The 20,599-nt window shown below is 36.6% G+C and overlaps 1 protein-coding gene across 4 annotated transcripts in view; it reads left to right on the forward strand.

Annotated features, from left to right (window-relative positions):
* The window catches only part of LOC123540649 (schlafen-like protein 1), a 38,490-nt gene extending 23,010 nt beyond the window's left edge, over window positions 1-15,480 (forward strand). For all 4 annotated transcript variants that reach the window (XM_053526889.1, XM_053526887.1, XM_053526886.1 and 1 more), the window contains exons 4-7: window positions 4,197-4,349; window positions 5,382-5,530; window positions 6,383-6,628; window positions 8,623-15,480. In XM_053526889.1, coding sequence (XP_053382864.1) covers window positions 4,197-4,349; window positions 5,382-5,530; window positions 6,383-6,628; window positions 8,623-8,709 — 635 coding nt within the window. In that variant the 3' untranslated portion in view covers window positions 8,710-15,480. The remainder of the gene's footprint in view (window positions 1-4,196; window positions 4,350-5,381; window positions 5,531-6,382; window positions 6,629-8,622) is intronic.
* Window positions 15,481-20,599: the final 5,119 nt, after the last annotated feature.

Consider the following 20,599-nt stretch of genomic DNA (forward strand, 5'->3'; position numbering starts at 1 on the left):
GTTGGATCCACTCGTCTAAACCATCTAGAGAAACTAGACATTTTTCATAGGGTCAGTTGTGGGAGACATGCGCTTTTCTCAAAAGCATTTCTAGTTTTCAATTGATTTTTATGAAGTTTGGTCAGGATGATTGCCTTAATGAAATCTACGTCGAGATTGAATATGGGTCATCTGAGGTCAAAAACTAGGTCACTTGGTCAAATCAAAGAAAAAACTTGAGTATGTAATAGAGGCTGTATTTTTCAATTCATCTTCATGAATTTTGGTCAGAATGATTGCCTTGATAAAATCTAGGTCGAGTTTGAACATGGGTCATCTAGGGTCAAACCCTAGGTCACTAGGTCATATCTAAGAAAATGCTTGTTAAATCTCCAGAGACCAATTTTTTGGTCCAGTCTTAATGAAAATTGGTCAGAATATTTGTTTCCATGAAATCACTAGGTCAAACATGTTTTACACAGTTATGGTGTGTTTCTTAGGTGAGCGACCTAGGGCTATCTTGGTCCTCTTGTTAGCTCTTTATTGAACGCAGCTCCTTGTTACTCTTGTCCGCACTCCAAGTCGAACATTTCTCATCCGATCTTCACCATACTTGAACAAAATATGTTTGACCATGAGACCTCGGCCAAGTTCGATAACTAGCCGAAGCGGTCCAGGCGTTTTAGAGTTACGGCCCTTGAATTACCGAAAAATCTGACATTTCACTCTTACCCGCTCAGCTCTGAGATCTTCACCAAACTTGAAATAAATGTGTTTGGCCATAAGACCTAAGCCAAGTTCGATAAATAGCCATATCCGCCAAGGCACTTTTGATTTATGGCCCTTGAATTACTGATTGGATCCACTCATCCAGACCATCTAGTTGGATCCACTCGTCTAAACCATCTAGAGAAACTAGACATTTTTCATAGGGTCAGTTGTGGGAGACATGCGCTTTTCTCAAAAGCATTTCTAGTTTTCAATTGATTTTTATGAAGTTTGGTCAGGATGATTGCCTTAATGAAATCTACGTCGAGATTGAATATGGGTCATCTGAGGTCAAAAACTAGGTCACTTGGTCAAATCAAAGAAAAAACTTGAGTATGTAATAGAGGCTGTATTTTTCAATTGATCTTCATGAATTTTGGTCAGAATGATTGCCTTGATAAAATCTAGGTCGAGTTTGAACATGGGTCATCTAGGGTCAAACCCTAGGTCACTAGGTCATATCTAAGAAAATGCTTGTTAAATCTCCAGAGACCAATTTTTTGGTCCAGTCTTAATGAAAATTGGTCAGAATATTTGTTTCCATGAAATCACTAGGTCAAACATGTTTTACACAGTTATGGTGTGTGTCTTAGGTGAGCGACCTAGGGCTATCTTGGTCCTCTTGTTAGCTCACCTGAGCAATGCTCAGGTGAGTTTTTCTGATCACTCGATGTCCGGCGTCCGTCTGTCGTCTGTCTGTCCGTCAACATTTAGCTTGTGTATGCGATAGAGGCTGTATTTTTCAACTGATCTTCATGAAATTTGGTCAGGATGATAACCTTGATAAAATCTAGGCCGAGTTTGAAAGTGGGTCATCTGGGATCAAAAAGTAGGTCACTAGGTCAAATCAAAGAAAAACATTGTGTATGCGATAGAGGCTGTTTTTTTTCAATTAATCTTCATGAATTTTGGTCAGAATGATTGCCTTGATGAAATTTAGGTCAAGTTTGAATATGTGTCATCTCGGGTCAAGAAGTAGGTCATTCGTTCAAATCAAAGAGAAACATTGCGCATGCGATATAGGCTATATTTTTTAATTGATCTTCATGAAATTAAGTCAAAATGATTACATTGATGAAATCTAGTCTATGTTTGAATGTGGGTCATCTGGGGTCATAAAGTAGGTCACTTGGTCAAATTAAAGAAAAATCTTGTGTATGCGATAGAGACTGTATTTTTAATAGATTTTTATGAAATTTGGTCAGGATGATTGCCCAAATGAAATCTAGGTCGAGATTGAATATGGGTCATCTGAGGTCAAAAACTAGGTCACTTGGTCAAATCAAAGAAAAAACTTGTGTATGTGATAGAGGCTGTATTTTCCAATTGATCTTCATGAATTTTGGACAGAATGATTGCCTTGATGAAATCTAGGTCAAATTTGAATATGTTTCATCTGGGGTCAAAAAGTAGGTCATTAGTTCAAATCAAAGAAAAACCGTTTGCATGCGATAGAGGCTATATTTTTTTAATTGATCTTCATGAAATTAAGTCAAAATGATTACCTTGATGAAATCTAGGTCAGGTTTGAATGTGGGTCATCTGGGGTCAAAAAGTAGGTCATTTGGTCAAATCAAAGAAAAACCTTGTGTATGCAATAAAGTCTGTAATTTTCAGTTGATCTTCATGAAATTTGGTCAGAATGATTGCCTTGATGAAATCTAGGTCAAGTTGAATATGGGTCCTTTGGGGTCAGTAAGTAGGTCACTAGGTCAAATCAAAGGAAAACCTTGTATATGCGATAGAGGCTGTTTATTTTTCAGTTGATCTTCCTGATACAGACAAGTATCGTATTATGTAATACTTCTGTGATTTAAACTGTTTCTTAGAAATGTTTATTTGTGAAAACTAAGGAATATAAACTGTTAAAAACTAATATGTTATTTAGCGAAGAGGAGTCCGACGAAATACGGCGTTATATTAATTACTGGTCAGTGAAAATCATGATTTGGTCAGGTGGAAGTCACAGATTATTTTATTTGCCTAAGGACAAGGTCAAACTTACATAAAGCTTTGCAGTAACTGATGACTGCTTAGAAGTTCAGGTTAATTTTCTGTGGTTAATAGAGATAGTAGATGTTTTGATGCAACATATCAAAGTTTAATCTTACACTCATTTTAAAAAAACTGAGAAAAAGTCCAATCATTATGGTTTAGATCTGCAGAAAGCCAAACATCATATCACCGAATATGATTGTCCATATTCTATTCTTCAAGTGAGCAGCTAATAAACTATGTTAAAGGTTGTTGAGGTCAAGGTCACAAAGATTTGATACTGAAATCGTCTCCCACGCAACTGTTTGATTAAGAAGGCTTACACGCGTCTTAAATGGTCATTTCATGATTTCGTTTGTTAATAACAAATGTTTATGTAATGTTATTTTTTTAGCTCGACTATTCGATGAATAGGGTAGCTATCCTACTCGAACCGGCGTCGGCGTGAGCGTGAGCGTGAGCGTCACACAAATGTTAAAGTTTGCGTACCACCCCAAATATTTTCAAAGTCCATTGAGATATTGCTTTGATATTTTGCGGACTTGTTTACCATCATGACCCCAGTCAGTAAAAAGGAGGAGGCAACTCTATCAAGCATTTTGACTGAATTTTGGCCCCTTTTTGACTTAGAATAAATATTAAAGTTTGCGTACCACCCCAAATATTTTCAAAGTCCATTGAGATATTGCTTTGACATTTTGCAGAATAGTTTACCATCATGACCACAGTCTGTAAAAAGGAGGAGGCAACGCTATCAAGCATTTTGACTGAATTCTTGCCCCTTTTCGACTTAGAATAAATGTTAAAGTTTGCATGCCACCCCAAATATTTTCAAAGTCCATTGAGATATTGCTTTGATATTTTGCGGACTTGTTTACCATCATGACCCCAGTCAGTAAAAAGGAGGAGGCAACTCTATCAAGCATTTTTACTGAATTATGGCCCCTTTTCGACTTAGAAGAAATGTTAAAGTTTGCGTACCGCCCCAAATATTTTCAAAGTCCATTGAGATATTGCTTTGACATTTTGCAGAATAGTTTACCATCATGACCACAGTCTGTAAAAAGGAGGAGGCAACGCTATCAAGCATTTTGACTGAATTCTGGCCCCTTTTCGACTTAGAATAAATGTTAAAGTTTGCATGCCACCCCAAATATTTTCAAAGTCCATTGAGATATTGCTTTGATATTTTGCATACATGTTTACCATCATTACCCCAGTCTGTAAAAAGGAGGGGACAACTCTATCAAGCATTTTGACTGTATTATTGCCCCTTTTTGACTTAGAATATGCTTATTGTAATGTTATAGTTTTACTCATAGCTTATATTATACTGTCAACTTCACAAGCACTGAGAATAGTCGAGCGCGCTGTCCACTGACAGCTTTTGTTTAAAAAAAAAACACTTTCATATATGTTCTAAAAATATTAACACTTTGATGTGTATATTTCAGGGCGTGTATCCGGCTATGAGTGTAGTCATCATGAAGAGGATAGCTTACGCCGTGACGTTGATGAAGCAGTAAAGGATCTAGTCCCAGCTATATTTCCTGAAGATTACAGTGTTAGATTTGTACAAGTCTGTAATGAAAATGGTCATCGTATTGGTAAATATGATTTTAAATGTATACGTTTTAATACTTTTTATCATGAATTAATGTAGATGTGCTAATAACGGGTGATAAGATTTCATTCTTATATTTTACGATTTAAGCATCTGTTTGTTTTAGGTTAAGCACTATTTTTCAACAATATTTCAGTAATTGCAAAACGACGGACAGTTTACATAACCAATTATGCTGGATTCTGTACCATTGCTAAGCTGTTCTTCGCAAGTAACTGTCAGTTTCCCCATATGAATCAGAGATCGAGGATAAACAATTCCAAACAGGATGTCTTTTATTTAAGTCCTTACGTAGACCAGATGCCTTGCTCATGGATCAAACTCACGACCAAGCAATCCATAGAACTGCACCCTATTAAGCAAAGGTGGAGAACTGGAATATGATGTATATAAGATTGCAAGTTTGACCATGTTTATGCGTTGAGATTCATAAAATACGTATAAAACCTAATTTTGCCCATCGGAATGGTTCAGTTTATTATGAAGCTTGAAAACTGTAGACCACAGCTATCGAAAACCATTTTCATTTTCAAGGTCTTTATTATCTTGATCTTTGACATGTTTACCCCAAACACAAAAGGGGTCATCTGCTTACGCATGTAGGCCAAAAATATCGGAAACTGTTTTCATTCTCAGTCACTGTGATTTTGACCTTTGACCTACTGACCTCGAAAACAATGTTGGTCATCTTCTGACCACAGTTAATCATCCTATGAAGACCAAACCGTTTAAAAATTTCCGGTTTCAATGTCACTGTGACCCTGACATTTGACCTACTGCCCCCCCCACCGGAAATAGACGGGTTCTTCAATGACCACAGGCATTTATCCTTCGAAGTCTGATGCATGTAGGTATCGATCAGAAATGTACAGACGGACGGTCCGATCCCCGTTGGAGGTAAAAAAGTAACTACGCATATTTTGCAGCTTTTCGTTACTAGCCTAAATTTATCATTCGAATCACTTTTTTACTTCTGTTGCTTTGCAATATGCTGATTATCCATGTCACTTTTAAGGAAATATAAAAGTAATAGAGATCATAGTTCGAGGTGCACACATAGAGGTTAAGGACCAGCTATATCAGAATAAACAGGGAGTGTTCATACGTCGTGATGGTAGTGTTCAGGAGCTCAAAGCACATGAAATACAGGAGTGGACTCGAAGGGTACAGTTTATACATGTATTGCAATAAATAATCTTTGGTTGTTATTTTGTGTTAAGGAATGATTAATTTTTTACTGTTTGGCAGTATATTTAAGAAGACATCAATTGGTCTAGATGAAATAAAAAATACGGTAGTGTTTGCTCATCTAGGAAGCCTTTAAAAGAGATTTCTAGTTATATTGTCTACTTGCAATTTTTAAGCATATTTGATAGCTGAATAATGGTTTCCAGGGACAAAATATATAGTTGCTGACGGTCGATATTCATTCAGGAACACTAGCAAAACCTTAAAACATTTTATATGTAGTAAAAAACTAGAATGCTGAAAAACATAAATGCAAATGTAAATACCTATGTTGAAAGAATTAATGAAAGAATTGACACATTGCATTTACCTATATTGGAGGGCCAATGTATTGGAAAAGAAAACCAGGAAGAATATCCAACAGGGAAAGCCACGTTCCAAAAATGCAGCCTTTCTAAAGGCACACATGAACAATACTCGCACACCACATACACACACACACACACACGCACGCACACACACAAAAATGAGCACACAAGAACAAAGCAAACAAATACAGGAACACAGTTGGGCACCGCCTTGGAACGGTCATTGGCTAAACCACCTCTGGGTAGTTTAATCCGGTTTATGGTGCACCTAACCTCACATTTACCCTCACCATGTTCCAAAGTCACAAGTGTAAATAAAAAGTTATGCCCGCGAGGTGAAACCCTAACAAATCTTGTATGCAGTGGTCTCCCCTTACAGAAAATTTATGTAGCATAAGGGGGCGTAACTAGTGCTGGGGATTGAAATGTACAGTAACAGTTGGGTTACATTTTATTCCAGAGATACCAGGGTGAGATGGACAAAGTGAGAAAAAACGAAGGAAACCTACAAAGTGAGCTTCAGACAAAGGCAAGTGAATTACGTCAATTGGAGGAGAAGCTGCAACAGAAAAATGATGAATTACGAAGAAAAGAGATGGAACTTGATAGACAGAAGTCATCATTGAACCATATGTCAGATAAGAACAGACAGCTACAGGACGAGAACAATAAACTTAAGCAACATACAGAACAAAACGGAGCCCAGGTAATCTGGTTAAACCAATAAGTCCACACTTTTGGTGAAATGAAAATATGTAAAATCTTCTTTAAACTATTGTCTGTATATATTGGCATGACATGTAAACTTACAGTTTTGCAAAGTATTGCTTTAACCCTTAGCCTGCTGGCGGCAAATGATTTTGCATATGCGGCCAATGCACTGTTTGCTGTTTAGTCAGTAAATTTTCAGTGAACACCTTGATGCTTAATGAATTGAATGGCGGACCAGTCCATTCTAAAACTTTAGCAGGGTAAGGGTTAACGCTTGAAGACAGTTATTTGAAATTTAAACAGTTTACTCATGTATTTGATGCTAGGCCCGAATTCATCAAAGTTTCAAGGCTGACACATAGACTTTAGAAAATAAGCATTTCCTTTTCTCTGTCTGTTTTAACCTAACAGATGTTGTAATGAAACTTAACATGAAAGTGCTTCAGCAGTTACAGACATCTCTGCAAAATTCAATCAGTATAAATTGTGGCAAGAACAAAGTTTTTGGAGCTCCAATATATACCATTTTAAAGCTTCAAGTCTGTGTTTCACAATTTGATGAATACAAACACACTGTCAGGTCCTACCGATGTTACATACATGTGTGGGGGCCTCCGTGGCCGAGTGGTTAGAGTCGTTGACTTCAAACCATTTGCCCCTCATCGATGTGGGTTCGAAACCTCATTTAGGGCGTAGAATTCTTCACGTGAGGAAGCCATCCAGCTGGCTTACGGAAGGTCGGTGGTTCTACCCAGGTGACCGCTCGTGATGAAATAGCGCACGGAGGGGCACCTGGGGTCTTCCTCCACCATTAAAGCTGGAAAGTCGCCATATGACCTAAAATTGTGTCGGTGCGACGTTAAACCCAACAAAATAAATAAATAAATACATACATGTGTAGGAGGAAACATATGGTTTTCCCAACTTGATACACGGATAGATCCTAAGATGTGAATATGGAGGTTATACATCTCAGTTTGTTTTATGGTTTGGCAACAAATGTGATTGTTATAGCAACATATATTCAAAACAGTATTACAAGCAGAAGATTCTGTGATAACTTAAGAGGTACTAGAGATCTTTTAATGACACTTGATACATGGATAGATGTCAGGATCTAGAATACTTACATATTTTCATTGAGTTCCTATGGCAATAAATGTGGTTGCTATGGCAACAGTACGGTAAGTTAAAAAGGTGGCAAAAATATGGATTCTTGATAACTTAAAAAGAACACGAGATTTGTTTTCATGGAATTTGGTAAATATGTACAAGACAATATTAAGACCAATAGACCGTACACTTTCTTTAATATCTCCATTTGTCCGTCTGTTTGTCTGTCACAATTTTATATCAATCTTGTGTAAATGAAGATCACACGAACGTTCAACTAGTAGCATTAAAGATTTCAACACGTCCTTTAGAAATCAATGTAAAATATGCCTTCGCAAGGGAAAGATGTTACTTGCTTTAAGAAAAAAAATATTTTAGAAAGATATGCGAGTTTAGCTATAAATTATTCGAATTTGGGGCAAGGCATGTTTTCCAGGGTGGTTGACTGAAAACAGAATTTCGTATTTAATTTTCTTCCCTATTTCTTACTCTTGTATGGAGTTTGTAAACCACTTATGGGGAAAAGGCTGGTACGAAATCCAGGAACATTGTTAAGATGTGAACCAAGGTCATTCAAGTGACTCTTGTTGGTAAATTGTCTGCCATGTTACTATATGTCACAAAAATATTGGAAAAAAGATGTAAACCTTACATGAACATACATTAAATAAGGTGTTTGGAAGAACTTTCTCATGATGGCTGATAAAGTGAGCATTAAAGTCACAATTATGGTGAATTGGAAGGTGGAGGTTCCCCATTTGCATATCATTAAATGCTTTGTATGGAAATTCACTTTGTCACGATTTTATATCTGGTAGAGTGAAAATGTTATTTTCAGATTTTTAACAGTTTCAACTTTACTACCTTTGGTTTCAGGGTAATAATCAAGTGATAGAACGGCTTGACAAGATGGAACAGATGTTGGTAAATAACAAGAAGTCGAAAGTCTGTGTTATATCTTGACAGAATGACACTAGGGACTGAAACATACTTTTTTGTTATATCTTGAAAAAAAGCTGTTATTGTCAGAGATGGGATCACATTGTCCTGTTGCGTACTGAACCAAATCACCTGTGCGCCATAAGTGATTAAAGTGAAAAGTGATAAACTTTTGGAAATTATTATCATTACTATCATTGTCAAAAGGATGTTTAATTATTATGTTTGTGTAGGTAAAACCACAATTTAAACTGATTTGTTGTCTGCAGATTTGTTTGTTTAGATTCTTTTGAAGCATAGAAGGCAGCTAATTCAAATAAGGAGACCACCGTGTTCGAGTGGTTAATTTCTTTGGCTTAAGTCAGTTTAGGTTCAATTCTCACTTGTCGCATAGTTGCTTTACTTTTCGAAGACCCCTAGTAACATGCTAATAAACAAAGTCTTCCAAAGGATCTGTAGCAGATTTTATTCATAATTACTTAATTTTATATCTGAAAAACCCTGAAACAAGCTATGTTTATATTTGATTTTGCTCATTTATTCTATACACATGTATAAAACATTGTGTCAGGCTAATGTACACAGTACATGGTTTGATTGATCTCATAGAGAAATAATTGGTTTTATGTACACTAAGCAGATCTGTGATTTATTTTTCATCTTGATATAATTATATGTACATTATTGTGATGTTTAATTTGATTTTACAATGTCTGTTAAAATGTTTTTATGTTGAAGTTAAATCTTGATTTTTTTTCTGTATGAAATCTTCATTGTTTATTCTGTCATAACCATACCAGATAAAATACCAAAGACTTTAATTCTTTTCATGCTATATTTATCGCTTTGTTGTGCATTGAAATCTGGCTTTGAAAGATTAAATTGCATAATAAAATCTTTGGATAATAAGTACACCCTGTAATCAGTTCTATTTATCTTTAAAAGGCTTTATTGTTACCATCTTTCTAGATCATTGATTTTCTGAATGTATTCATACCTAATTATTATGAATATTTTTAATAATCAGACTAATAGTATGTTTTTATGTGTGGGCATCACAATCCAGACAGAGTCTGAAATACGTTACGTAGAAATGATAGTGTTGCTATGAAATTATTAATTTCTGCTGAGTATGAAATTCCACTCTTATTTGGACAGTCTTGATAAACACTTGCTATAGAACTTCAAAATGACTACAGGGGTCTCCGCACCACCTCTATGGGAGAAAAAACTCACGTTGGAAGCCATCCAGCTGGCTTGTTGAAGGTCGCCGGTTCTACACAGGTACCATCCCATGCCTAAAATAATGTTGGACGGTCTTCCTCCACCAAGTAAAGCTGGAAAGTCGTTAAATGACCTGAATTGTATCAGTGTGACGTTAAAGTCAACAAAACCAGAACAGAATCGAAACAGCCATTCAAAAGATCCAATATAGTTTTCACAATTTCAAAACCTTAATAAAGTGTATCTTTTCAAATTATGATCGATTTTAAACACTCTTTCAGTGTTATATGAAGAATTGAAAGATTAGACTCTAACAATACTGCTTGCAATTCTTTGCCTTTCACTTTTAAGAATTTGTGGTTGGATATAGAATAGCAAAAGGTGTGGAATGTCTAAAACTTTAATGTTTTTCTCTATGTGTTTTTTTACACTGATTTTAAGGTGAAGGGGAATCCCATTTTTGTCCACCGCTTTCTCTATGTCCGGTCCGTAACTCTGCCATACGTCAAGGGATTTTAAAACTACATGGGACAGATGTTTTCCATAACAAAATAGCATGTCGCGCGCAACATCAAGTTCCGTGAAGTTCACACTTAAGAGGACAGAGGTTAACAATGTCTGTTCATATCCAATCCATTCCTCTGCCATCCGTCAAGTAATTTAATTTTACTTGGTACAAATGTTCCCTATAACAAGAAGATGTATCATGCGCAAGATCCAGGTTCATAGCTCAAAGATCAGGGTCACACTTAGATGTCAGATTAACAGGGTGTGTTTGTGTCCAGTCCATATCTCTGCCATTCATTAAGGGATTAATTTTACTTTTCACAAATGTACCCCTTAAGAAGACAAACTGTCACATGCAAGACCCAAGCCAAAGGGTTTAGGCCAATCTTGGAGGTCAAAGGTTAACAGGATTTGTGTCATGTCCAGTCCATAACTCTTTCTACCGAAGGTTTTGATATTACTCGGCACAGACGTTTCATATAACCAGACGACGTGTCGCGGGTAAAAAGCCATGCCCATGAGATCATATGTCAAGGTCAAACATTTACAAGTCTGATTTTATCCGATTTAGCCATCCATCCAAGGATTTAATTGATGTTCTTCATAACAAGACACAAGGTTTGATGAAATATCCAGGTCATTATTTCCAAATTTTCAACGGTTGTGAAAAAACGTCCTTTGGCGTGTGCGGGGGGTGGGGTCGGGGCGCTGGTAACTCATACAATTTCTTTTTTGACATTCATTTTGTGTTCTTAGTGGTTAAGGAATATATGTTTTTGGAAATTTCATCAGCATTTTAGCTCAGCTGAGCACGAAGTGCTCAAAGTGAGCTATTGTGACCAGTCGTCGTCCGACGTGCTTCAACATTTGTCTTATTAACACTCTAGAGGCCACAGTTTTGACCCAATCTCTAGGTCAAGTTTGAAACTGGGTCATGTGGGGTCAAAAACCAGGTCAGTAGGCAAAAAGAAAAATCTTGTTAACACTCTCGAGTCCACAGTTTAAGTTTGAAACTCATGAGAATTGGTCAGAATGTTTGTCTTGATGACCTCTAGGTCAGGTTCGAATCTGGGTCATGTGGCTTCAAAAATTAGGTCACCCGGTCAAATCAAAGGAAAAGCTTGTTAACACTGGAGGCCACATTTATGACACTATTTTTATGAAAGTTGGTCAGAATGTTTATCTTAATGTTTTTAGGCCAAGTTCGAAACTGGGTCATGTGGGGTCAAAAACTTGGTCACTAGACCAGATCAAAGGAAGATCTTCTTAACACTCGAAGAGACCATTTATGACCGTAAGAGGCGACTAATAGGGTCTTAACACTTGGTTTTGCTGTAACTCTGTGATTTCAGCAGGTATGCAAATTTTGATTCCTTACCTCATGTTTTTATTTCGATGTAAATGAGATGTGAAACCAAAATGTGTATTCCTGTTTGACGCCATATAGCCTAAACTGTGTTGGTGCGCCGTAAAACCCAAATAAATACTAAGAGACCATTTTAAGTCTGAAACTTATGAAAATTGGTCATAATGACCTCTAGGTAAAGTTAGAATCTTGGTCATGTGGGGTGTATGCAATAGGGACTGCATTTTACACTGGATTTTCATGAAATTTGATCAGAATGTTTGTCTTGATGAAATCTAGGTCAAATTCGGAATATGGGTCATCTGGGTCCAAAAATATATCACCTGGTCAAATCAAAGAAAAACCTTCTGTATGAAAAAGAGGCTGTTTTTTTTCACTGGATATTCATGAAATTTGATCAAAATGACCTTCTTGATAAAATCTAGGTCAAGTTCGAATATGGGTCATCTGGGGTCAAAACTAGGTCACCTGATCAAATCAAAGAAAAACCTTGCGTATGCAATAGGGGCTGCATTTTTCACTTTATATTCGTGGAATTTGAACAGATCGTTTGTCTAGATCAAATCTAGGTCAAGTTTGAATATAGGTCATCTGGGATCAAAACTAGGTCATTCTGTCAAATCAAAGATTCACCTTACACAATAGGGGCTGCATTTTTAGCTCACCTGAGCAATGCTCAGGTGTGTTTTTCTGATCGCTCGATGTCCGGCGTCCGTCGTCTGTCGTCCGTCAACATTTAGCTTGTGTATGCGATAGAGGCTGTATTTTTCTATTAATCTTCATGAAGTTTGGTAAGAATGATTACCTTGATGAAATCTAGGCCGAGTTTGAAAATGGGTCATCTGGGGTCAAAAACTAGGTCACTGGGTCAAATCAAAGAAAAACCTTGTGTATGCGATAGAGGCTGTATTTTTCAGTTGATCTTCATGAATTTTTGTCAGAATGATAACTTGGATGAAATCTAGGCCGAGTTCGAAAATGGGTCATCTAGGATAAAAACCTAGGTCACTAGGTCAAATCAAAGAAAAACCTTATGTATGCGATAGAGGCTGTATTTTTCAACTGATCTTCATGAAATTTTGTCAGAATGATAACCTTCATAAAATCTAGGCCAAGTTCGAAAATGGGTCATCTGGGATCAAAAACTAGGTCACTAGGTCAAATCAAAGAAAAACCTTGTGTATGCGATAGAAGCTGTATTTTTCAATTGAGGTTCATGAATTTTGATCAGAATGATAACCTTGTTGAAATCTAGGCCAAGTTCGAAAATGGGTCATCTGGGGTCAAAAACTAGGTCACTAGGTCAAATCAAAGAAAAACCTTGTGTATGCGATAGAGGCTGTATTTTTCAACTGATCTTCATAAAATTTTGTCAGAATGATTTTCTTGATGAAATCTAGGCTGAGTTTGAAAGTGGGTCATCTGGGGTCAAAAACTAGGTCACTAGGTCAAATCAAAGAAAAACCTTGTGTATGCAATAGATGCTGTATTTTTCAATTGATCTTCATGAAATTTGGTCAGAATGATTGCCTTGATGAACTCTAGGCCAGTTACGAATATGGGTCATCTGGGGTCAAAAACTAGGACACAAGGTCAAATCAAAGAAAAACCTTGTGTATGCAATAGGGGCTGCATTTTACACCGGATCTTCATGAAATTTGATCAGAGTGTTTGTCTGGATGAAATCTAGGTTGAATTTGAATATGGGTCATCTAGGGTCAAAACTAGGTCACACGGTCAAATTAAAGAAAAAAACTTGTGTACGCAATAGGGGCTGCATTTTACACTGGATATACATACAATTTAGTCAGAATGATTGCCTTAATGAAATCTAGGTCAAGTTAGAATATGGGTCATCTGTGGTTAAAAACTAGGTCACTAGGTCAAATAAAAAAAACCTTGTGTATGCGATAGAGACTGTATTTTTCAATTGATCTTCATGAAATTTGGTCAGAATGATAGCCTTGATAAAATTAAGGTCAATTTTGAATACAGGTCATCTGGGATCAAAAACTAGGTCGCTAGGACAAATCAAAGAAAAAGGTTTTGTATGCGATAGAGGCTGTATTTTTCAATTGAGGTTCATGAAATTTAGTCAGAATGATTGCCTTGATCAAATCTAGGCCAAGTTTGAATGTAGGTTACCTTGGCTTAAAAACTAGGTCATTATGTTAAATTGAAGAAAATACTTGTTAACACTTCAAGAGACTACATTTTTGGTCCAATCTTAATGAAAATTGGTCATAATATTTGTTTCCATGAAATCACTGTGTCAAACATGTTAACACTGTTATGGTATGTTTAGGTGAGCGACCTAGGGCCATCTTGGCCCTCTTGTTCATCTGATGTGCATGAAACTTGGTCAGAATGTTTGTCTCAATGAAATCTCGAATCAGCTTTTATCTGAGGCAAGTGTGGTTAAAACAAATAAAAAGCTTGTTTACACTCTAGGAGCCACATTTTAGATTCAATCTTCATAAAACTTGGTCAGAATGTTTGTAATTACAAAGTCTTACATGATTTTGAATCTGGGTCACGTGAGGTCAGATCAAAGGAAAAGCTTGTTTACACTCTAGTGACCACTTTTTTGCTCCAATCTTAGCGAAACTTTGTCAGAAAGATTGTCTTTATGAAATCTTGGACGAATTTTTATCTGGGTCACGTGGGTTCAAAACCTAGGTTACTAGGTCAAATCAAAGAAAATGCTTGTTTACACTCAAGAGGCCGCATTTTTGGTGCAATCGTAATGAAAATTGGTCAGAATGTTTATCTTCATGAAATCTCAGACGAGTTAAAATTTAGATCAGGTTGATTTAAAAACGAGGACACCAGGCCTAATCGAGGAAAAATCTTGTTTACACTCTAGATGCCACATTTTTGTTCCAATCTTGATGAAACTTGGTCAGAATGTTTATCTCCTTGAAAACTCGTACGATTTTGAAACTGGGTCATGTAATGTCAAAAACTGGGTCACTAGGTCAAACATGTTCACACAGTTATAGAGTGTTACTTAGGTGAGCGACCTAGGGCCATCTTGGCCCTCTCATTTACGTTAGTGGCTGAGGAGATGTTTTAGTGTATATCATATTGAAAGTAATGAATCATCGAAAATGTTTTTGAATATTTGCAGTGCCATAGTGTAGAGAAGATATCTTTTCATTGAATCAGATAGAGTGTGTCCTAACTTTTATAAGGATTTTATCTACCCGAGAAGAAGGGATGCCATCGGCAGTCATGATATCGGTGTATTGGCGATATGGACAAGTTACAGAATTTTAGAGTAATGATGCAAATAGAAAAATGATAATAATAGAAGTACCACAGATAGATGAGATACGACAAACACATTTTTTACTATGAATATTCAAAAGGAAATGAATGCAACTATAAATTTGACTTGAATGATCACAGATACTTTTCTTGTTCTTTGTACTGTGTATTCATAATGGATGTTTGTCGGCACAATCAGCGGCAGGGGAAATATCATATCCTATTTATTAAATGATGCTTTTTTTTGTGTTCATATTAACTTAATCTGTGGGTATGTAATTTCTCAAAATAGATACGATAAGAAAAAGTCTATCTGAATTTTATAACTTGCTTTCTCCGGAAGTGTGTGTTCTTTGGAATGTGCTGTGTTATACGTTTTCTGAGAATTTTCAGTACAAAGGTTTTACAAAATAAAAACGAAATTATAATCATGTTTTTGTGTTTACAGTAACAGCAATTAAAGGTAAATGCACTAAACATTTCATTATTTTACATGGGTGTATAAATGCAGCTTGCAGAGATCATGGACTAAAATGCACAGTCATTCATGTATGGATTATAGGATACTGCATGCATCTATACTTTTTATACGCCCGAAGGAACGTTTTATGTAATGAAGCCGGTGTCCGTCTGTATGTCCGTTAGCAATTTCGTGTCAGCTCTTGAACCCCTTGAAGGATTTCGAACTTGACACAAATGGTCACCACATCGAGACGACGCGCAGAGGGCTCGCTTCAAGGTCAATGTCATACTTAGGGGTCGTATGACTTTGTTTCGTGTCCGCTCTGTAACTCTTGAACTGCTTGAATGGTTTTAAAGAAACTTGGCACACATGTTCACCACATCAAGACGACGTGCAGAGCACATGTTTCGGATAGCTCGCTTCAAGGTCAAGGTCACATCTAGGGGTCAAAGATCATATGACTTGTTTCGTGTCCGCTCACTTATCTTTAACTGCTTGAAACTTGACACAAATGTTCACCACATCGAGACGACGTGCAGAGCACCTGTTTCTGATAGCTCGCTTCAAGTTCAAGGTCACACCTAGGGGTCAAAGGTCATACCTTCGGGCGTATATTGCTCCGCATTGCGGTGCTCTTGTTAAAAGATGGTATGTTTTTGAGCTGTGAAATCCAGACTAACATAACAGTAAAATGACTTCTATCATATACTTTCATGAAAGAAGCTGAGTTTTTTTTACACATAAGCTCTGCATAACAAATATTTTACACTGCGACTCAACAGAGAAATATCATATTTTATCTGTATTGCATCCATTATGTCATACAAAACATAATTTTACAAATTGTTACGTTTTGTTTATTTACATATTACTAACAAAAATATGCATTTTAAAGATATCTCTAAATTTAAATAAAATATACAAATAGTGCACAGGTGTAGGCTATAAGACGAAAGATTGTGCACTTTGTAGAAGAGCCTTTGTTTTATATGATTCTTGCGTATTATATCATAATATTACAATTCTGATGTAGACCCATCGTTGCATGAAGAATTTAACAACATATAGACCGATTTTGATGATACTTTACCACTGGAGATTTTCATTGTTCTTGTCATAACTTTTTTTATTTTTTGTTCAATTCTAAAAATATTTTGTACAAATATTTGTCTTTTAAATGCCGACGCGATACATATACGTTTATTTGTTTGGTGTTTGTTGCAAAATCACAGGAGCGTGTCGAACTATATTGATTTAAGCAATTCCGCATGTCAAAACATGTACACATTGACTTATTTTGTAAAAATGCATGTAAAGAACAAGGTTGAAGCCGTGCCAACTAGAATTGATATAAAAGTGGATAAAATGTCATATGTAGACATAAGTAGACTTTTCTGAAACATTTTTACTTGACACTTTCATTGCAATTTTCTCAAACAATGTTCTGAAGCTTATGGCAAAAACCACTGGACCGTGACAAATTGTATTCATTGCTTATATGCACGTATTCGCTTGTAAATATTGAAAAATACTTTTTAAAAACATGCAGATGATAGCCAATAATACGTTCATATGAAATAAGGCAAAGCGTCATAGCGAGCTCTATTCACAACTCAAAAGGAAGTGGAGATTCGTGAGAAAGTATTAAATAAGGAACGAAGGTAGTAATTCATCGATAATACTTCTGTGGTCACACCGAAAGTAGTCCATATCAGTATATAGTGCTATTTTCCCGCCCAGTAAAGGTCATTTTCATGCCAGAAATAAGAAGTATTGATACTTTATTATAAAGAAGAATGTCTATGGATGATTTAAAGCTACGTAACGTTATATTCTTCCAAGTTTGTGTAGAACCTGCTGGTATTAATCACGTGACCATGGTTTCATTGCATTATGAAAACCCCAATATTGTTTGTTATTTATTGATTGTCTGTAGAGAGACAAGGACTATCTCGAAGTGAAAGGCTGGACATGCTGACAAGAAGATGCTATGCATTGTCATTTTACATTGAAAATAGTAGCGGAGACATTCAGTACACGCTAACGTAGTAAGAAAAACTCGCATTTCGTGAAAATCGTGTTTTCTTATCAGAATGTTATTGCGAACACCATTGAAAGAAAAACACGGTATGTCATTTTCACATTTAATGCAAAATTGAGATTTTTTTCCAGAAATTAGGTTTAATCCTGATTTTTAAGGTGTTTCTCGCACCTTGGTTTCGCATCAGGGACATTATTATAGAAATTGGTGACTTTTCAAGTACTTACAGCTGTCCCTTGAAAAGTAATAGAAATAAGAAAAGTAAATTACTAACCGTTCTATCAAACTTTTGCAAAACTGATGAAGAACCCTAAATATATAGTCTGCATCTGGCGGCTCAGGTAGCGTGTCGGTGTACGATAGCGGTAGTCGAATGTTCAAACATTATTCAACCGGAAAACTACGGTGTTTCGTTTGGACAATCGTGACTGTTTATGTAATATTAAACCGCGATGCACGATGGGGCGATGGCACGATGATGAAAGTTCGATGGTGAAATCGCAACGGTGCGATAGTACGATGGTGAAATGTCGATGTAATATCTCGTTTTCTTCATCGTACCGTCGTGCAATCACGTTTTGCCATCGTACCATTGCGTTTTCATCATCGTGCTATCGCGTTATCACCATCGTACCGTCGCGCTTTCACAATCGTGCCATCACGTTAGCACCATCGTACCATCGCGTTTTCACCATAGTACCATCGCGTTTTCACCATCGTGCAATCGTGTTATCAACATCGTACCATCGCGGTTTCACCATCGTACCATCACGGTTTCACCATCGTATCATCGCCTTCCGGTTAGAAATGCGTATTTCCGTGCACTTGTATTTTTGTCAGCAATAGATGAATGTATCTCAATGTATTTTGTGAGAAGAAATTTACCATTTAGATTCTGCTGTTTTGCAAATTGTTTTACAAAATGTAGTGCTCAGTTCATTAAAACTGTGTAAAATCTTCAAGGCCACGTCCTTTGTATTTTATGAATGCATGAAAGTAAATAAAAAGCTGGGTGTAATAGTCACATGATATTGTTCAAACTAAGCTTATTCTTGTTAGGATGTAGAAGGTACATAGTGCAATGTGAAAATGAGATTTATCAAGCCTGTATTTTCCTGACACATATACTGTACCACTGCGCATGACCACCGGAAGGCGATGTTACGATGGTGAAAATGCGATGGTACGATGGTGATAACGCGATGGTACGATAGTGAAAACGCGATGACACGATAGTGAAAACGCGATGGTACGATGGTGAAAACGCGATGGTATGATGGTGATAATGCGATGGTACGATGATATAAACACGATGGCACGATGGTGAAAACGCGATAGTACGATGATGAAAACGTGATGGTACGATGATACGATGGTGAAAACGCTATGGTACGAAGAAGAAAACGCGATATTTCGTCGACATTTCACCATCGTACCATTGCATCATCGCGATTTCAACATCACACCATCGCGTTTTCGTCATCGTACCATCGTACCATCGTACATCGCGGTTTAGGATTCAATAAAATCACGATTGTCCAAACGGAACACCGTAGTACACCAATATTGATTATTGGGTTACTTCAATGGGATATGCCAGTTGAAAATTAAACAATTAAGAGATCTAATCACAGTAGATTTATTTGTACTATTTCTGAAGTATTTGCGAGTTAGTGGCAAGTGCTGTTTAAAGTGAAATTCATTAACAACCTAAATGGGTCGTAAGAAGAATAGGAATAGCCCTCGAAACGGTGCTTTTTATAATCGACACCCGAATCAAGTTGTCATGTTTTTCAATATCAAGTAAGTCTTTTTCGTTTAAATCACGCACTAGAAATATAAGCTGTGTCAGTATCAAATATATTTTTTACTGGTAAGAAATCATAAAATGGGTAAATTTAGTCAAACATGAAATGAAAAGGAAAAGTATTTGAGCCGTGCGATGGGAAAACCAACATAGTGGGTTTGCGACCAGCATGGATCCAGACCAGCCTGCGCATCCGCGCAGTCTGGTCAGGATCCATGTTGTTCGCTAACAGTTTCTCTAATTCCAATAAGCTTTAAAAGCGAACAGCATGGATCCTGACCAGACTGCGCGGATGCGCAGGCTGGTCTGGATCCATGCTGGTCGCAAACCCACTATGTTGGTTTTCTCATAGCACGGCTCATTTGTTTAACACCATATCTCACATTTTCACTCGTATCTATGCCGCTCGTGAAAGTATTGCATATAGTGTTCACAGTGAAAGATATTTCAATCTGAAACAAACAAGAATCATTTATATCATACTGGAAACTTTGTAGAATAAAATGAATTGTGTACAATTACTAGAGAAAGTGTATGTCGCACTCTACAACCTTAATCGTTCGGCTTGCATAATCTGATATTTCATACTGATGCAATCCAGCTAGTGGGACAGCTACCGTCATATTATTTTGACTAACCGTACGAAATGGTGAAATGATATGTAATATCTGGCTATAGCACATAAAGATCATCTTGACCGTAAACTGACATGATCAAACGTTTTGCACATCGTCTTACTATAAATAATGATTTTGCCAAGTAACACAACTACTTTCTTGCATACCAGACGGGAATTTCCGGTATTTGTACCGGTGCTGGAAAAATCCATCTTACACTCCTGGGTGTAAGATGACTCTCGTGCTGTAAATGACGTATTACCAATTACATATTTGTAGAAGATTTACGTAGTAATTTATAAATTATTTGATAAAACTGAATAAAAATCAAATACATTGACAGCTCCTTTTTCTTCCTGATAGTATATTTCTCGATTCAAAAAAGGTTATTTTATCAAAAAATTTTAACGTTACTCTGCAACAAAGGGGTCCGACACGTGTGGGTCACCTTAATATGGCATAATAAATAGTCCTAAGGCAATGGGGGCAAAAACATTGGTCAATAGATATATAACTGTGACCAGAGAAATTGCTCTTTATTGACCCTTCAACTGCCTCACCAACAAAACCCCCAAACTTCAAGTAAATATAAATGAGCATAAATATCATTGTGAATAAA

Source organism: Mercenaria mercenaria, chromosome 16, assembly GCF_021730395.1.
Source record: "Mercenaria mercenaria strain notata chromosome 16, MADL_Memer_1, whole genome shotgun sequence".
Taxonomy (NCBI): domain Eukaryota; kingdom Metazoa; phylum Mollusca; class Bivalvia; order Venerida; family Veneridae; genus Mercenaria; species Mercenaria mercenaria.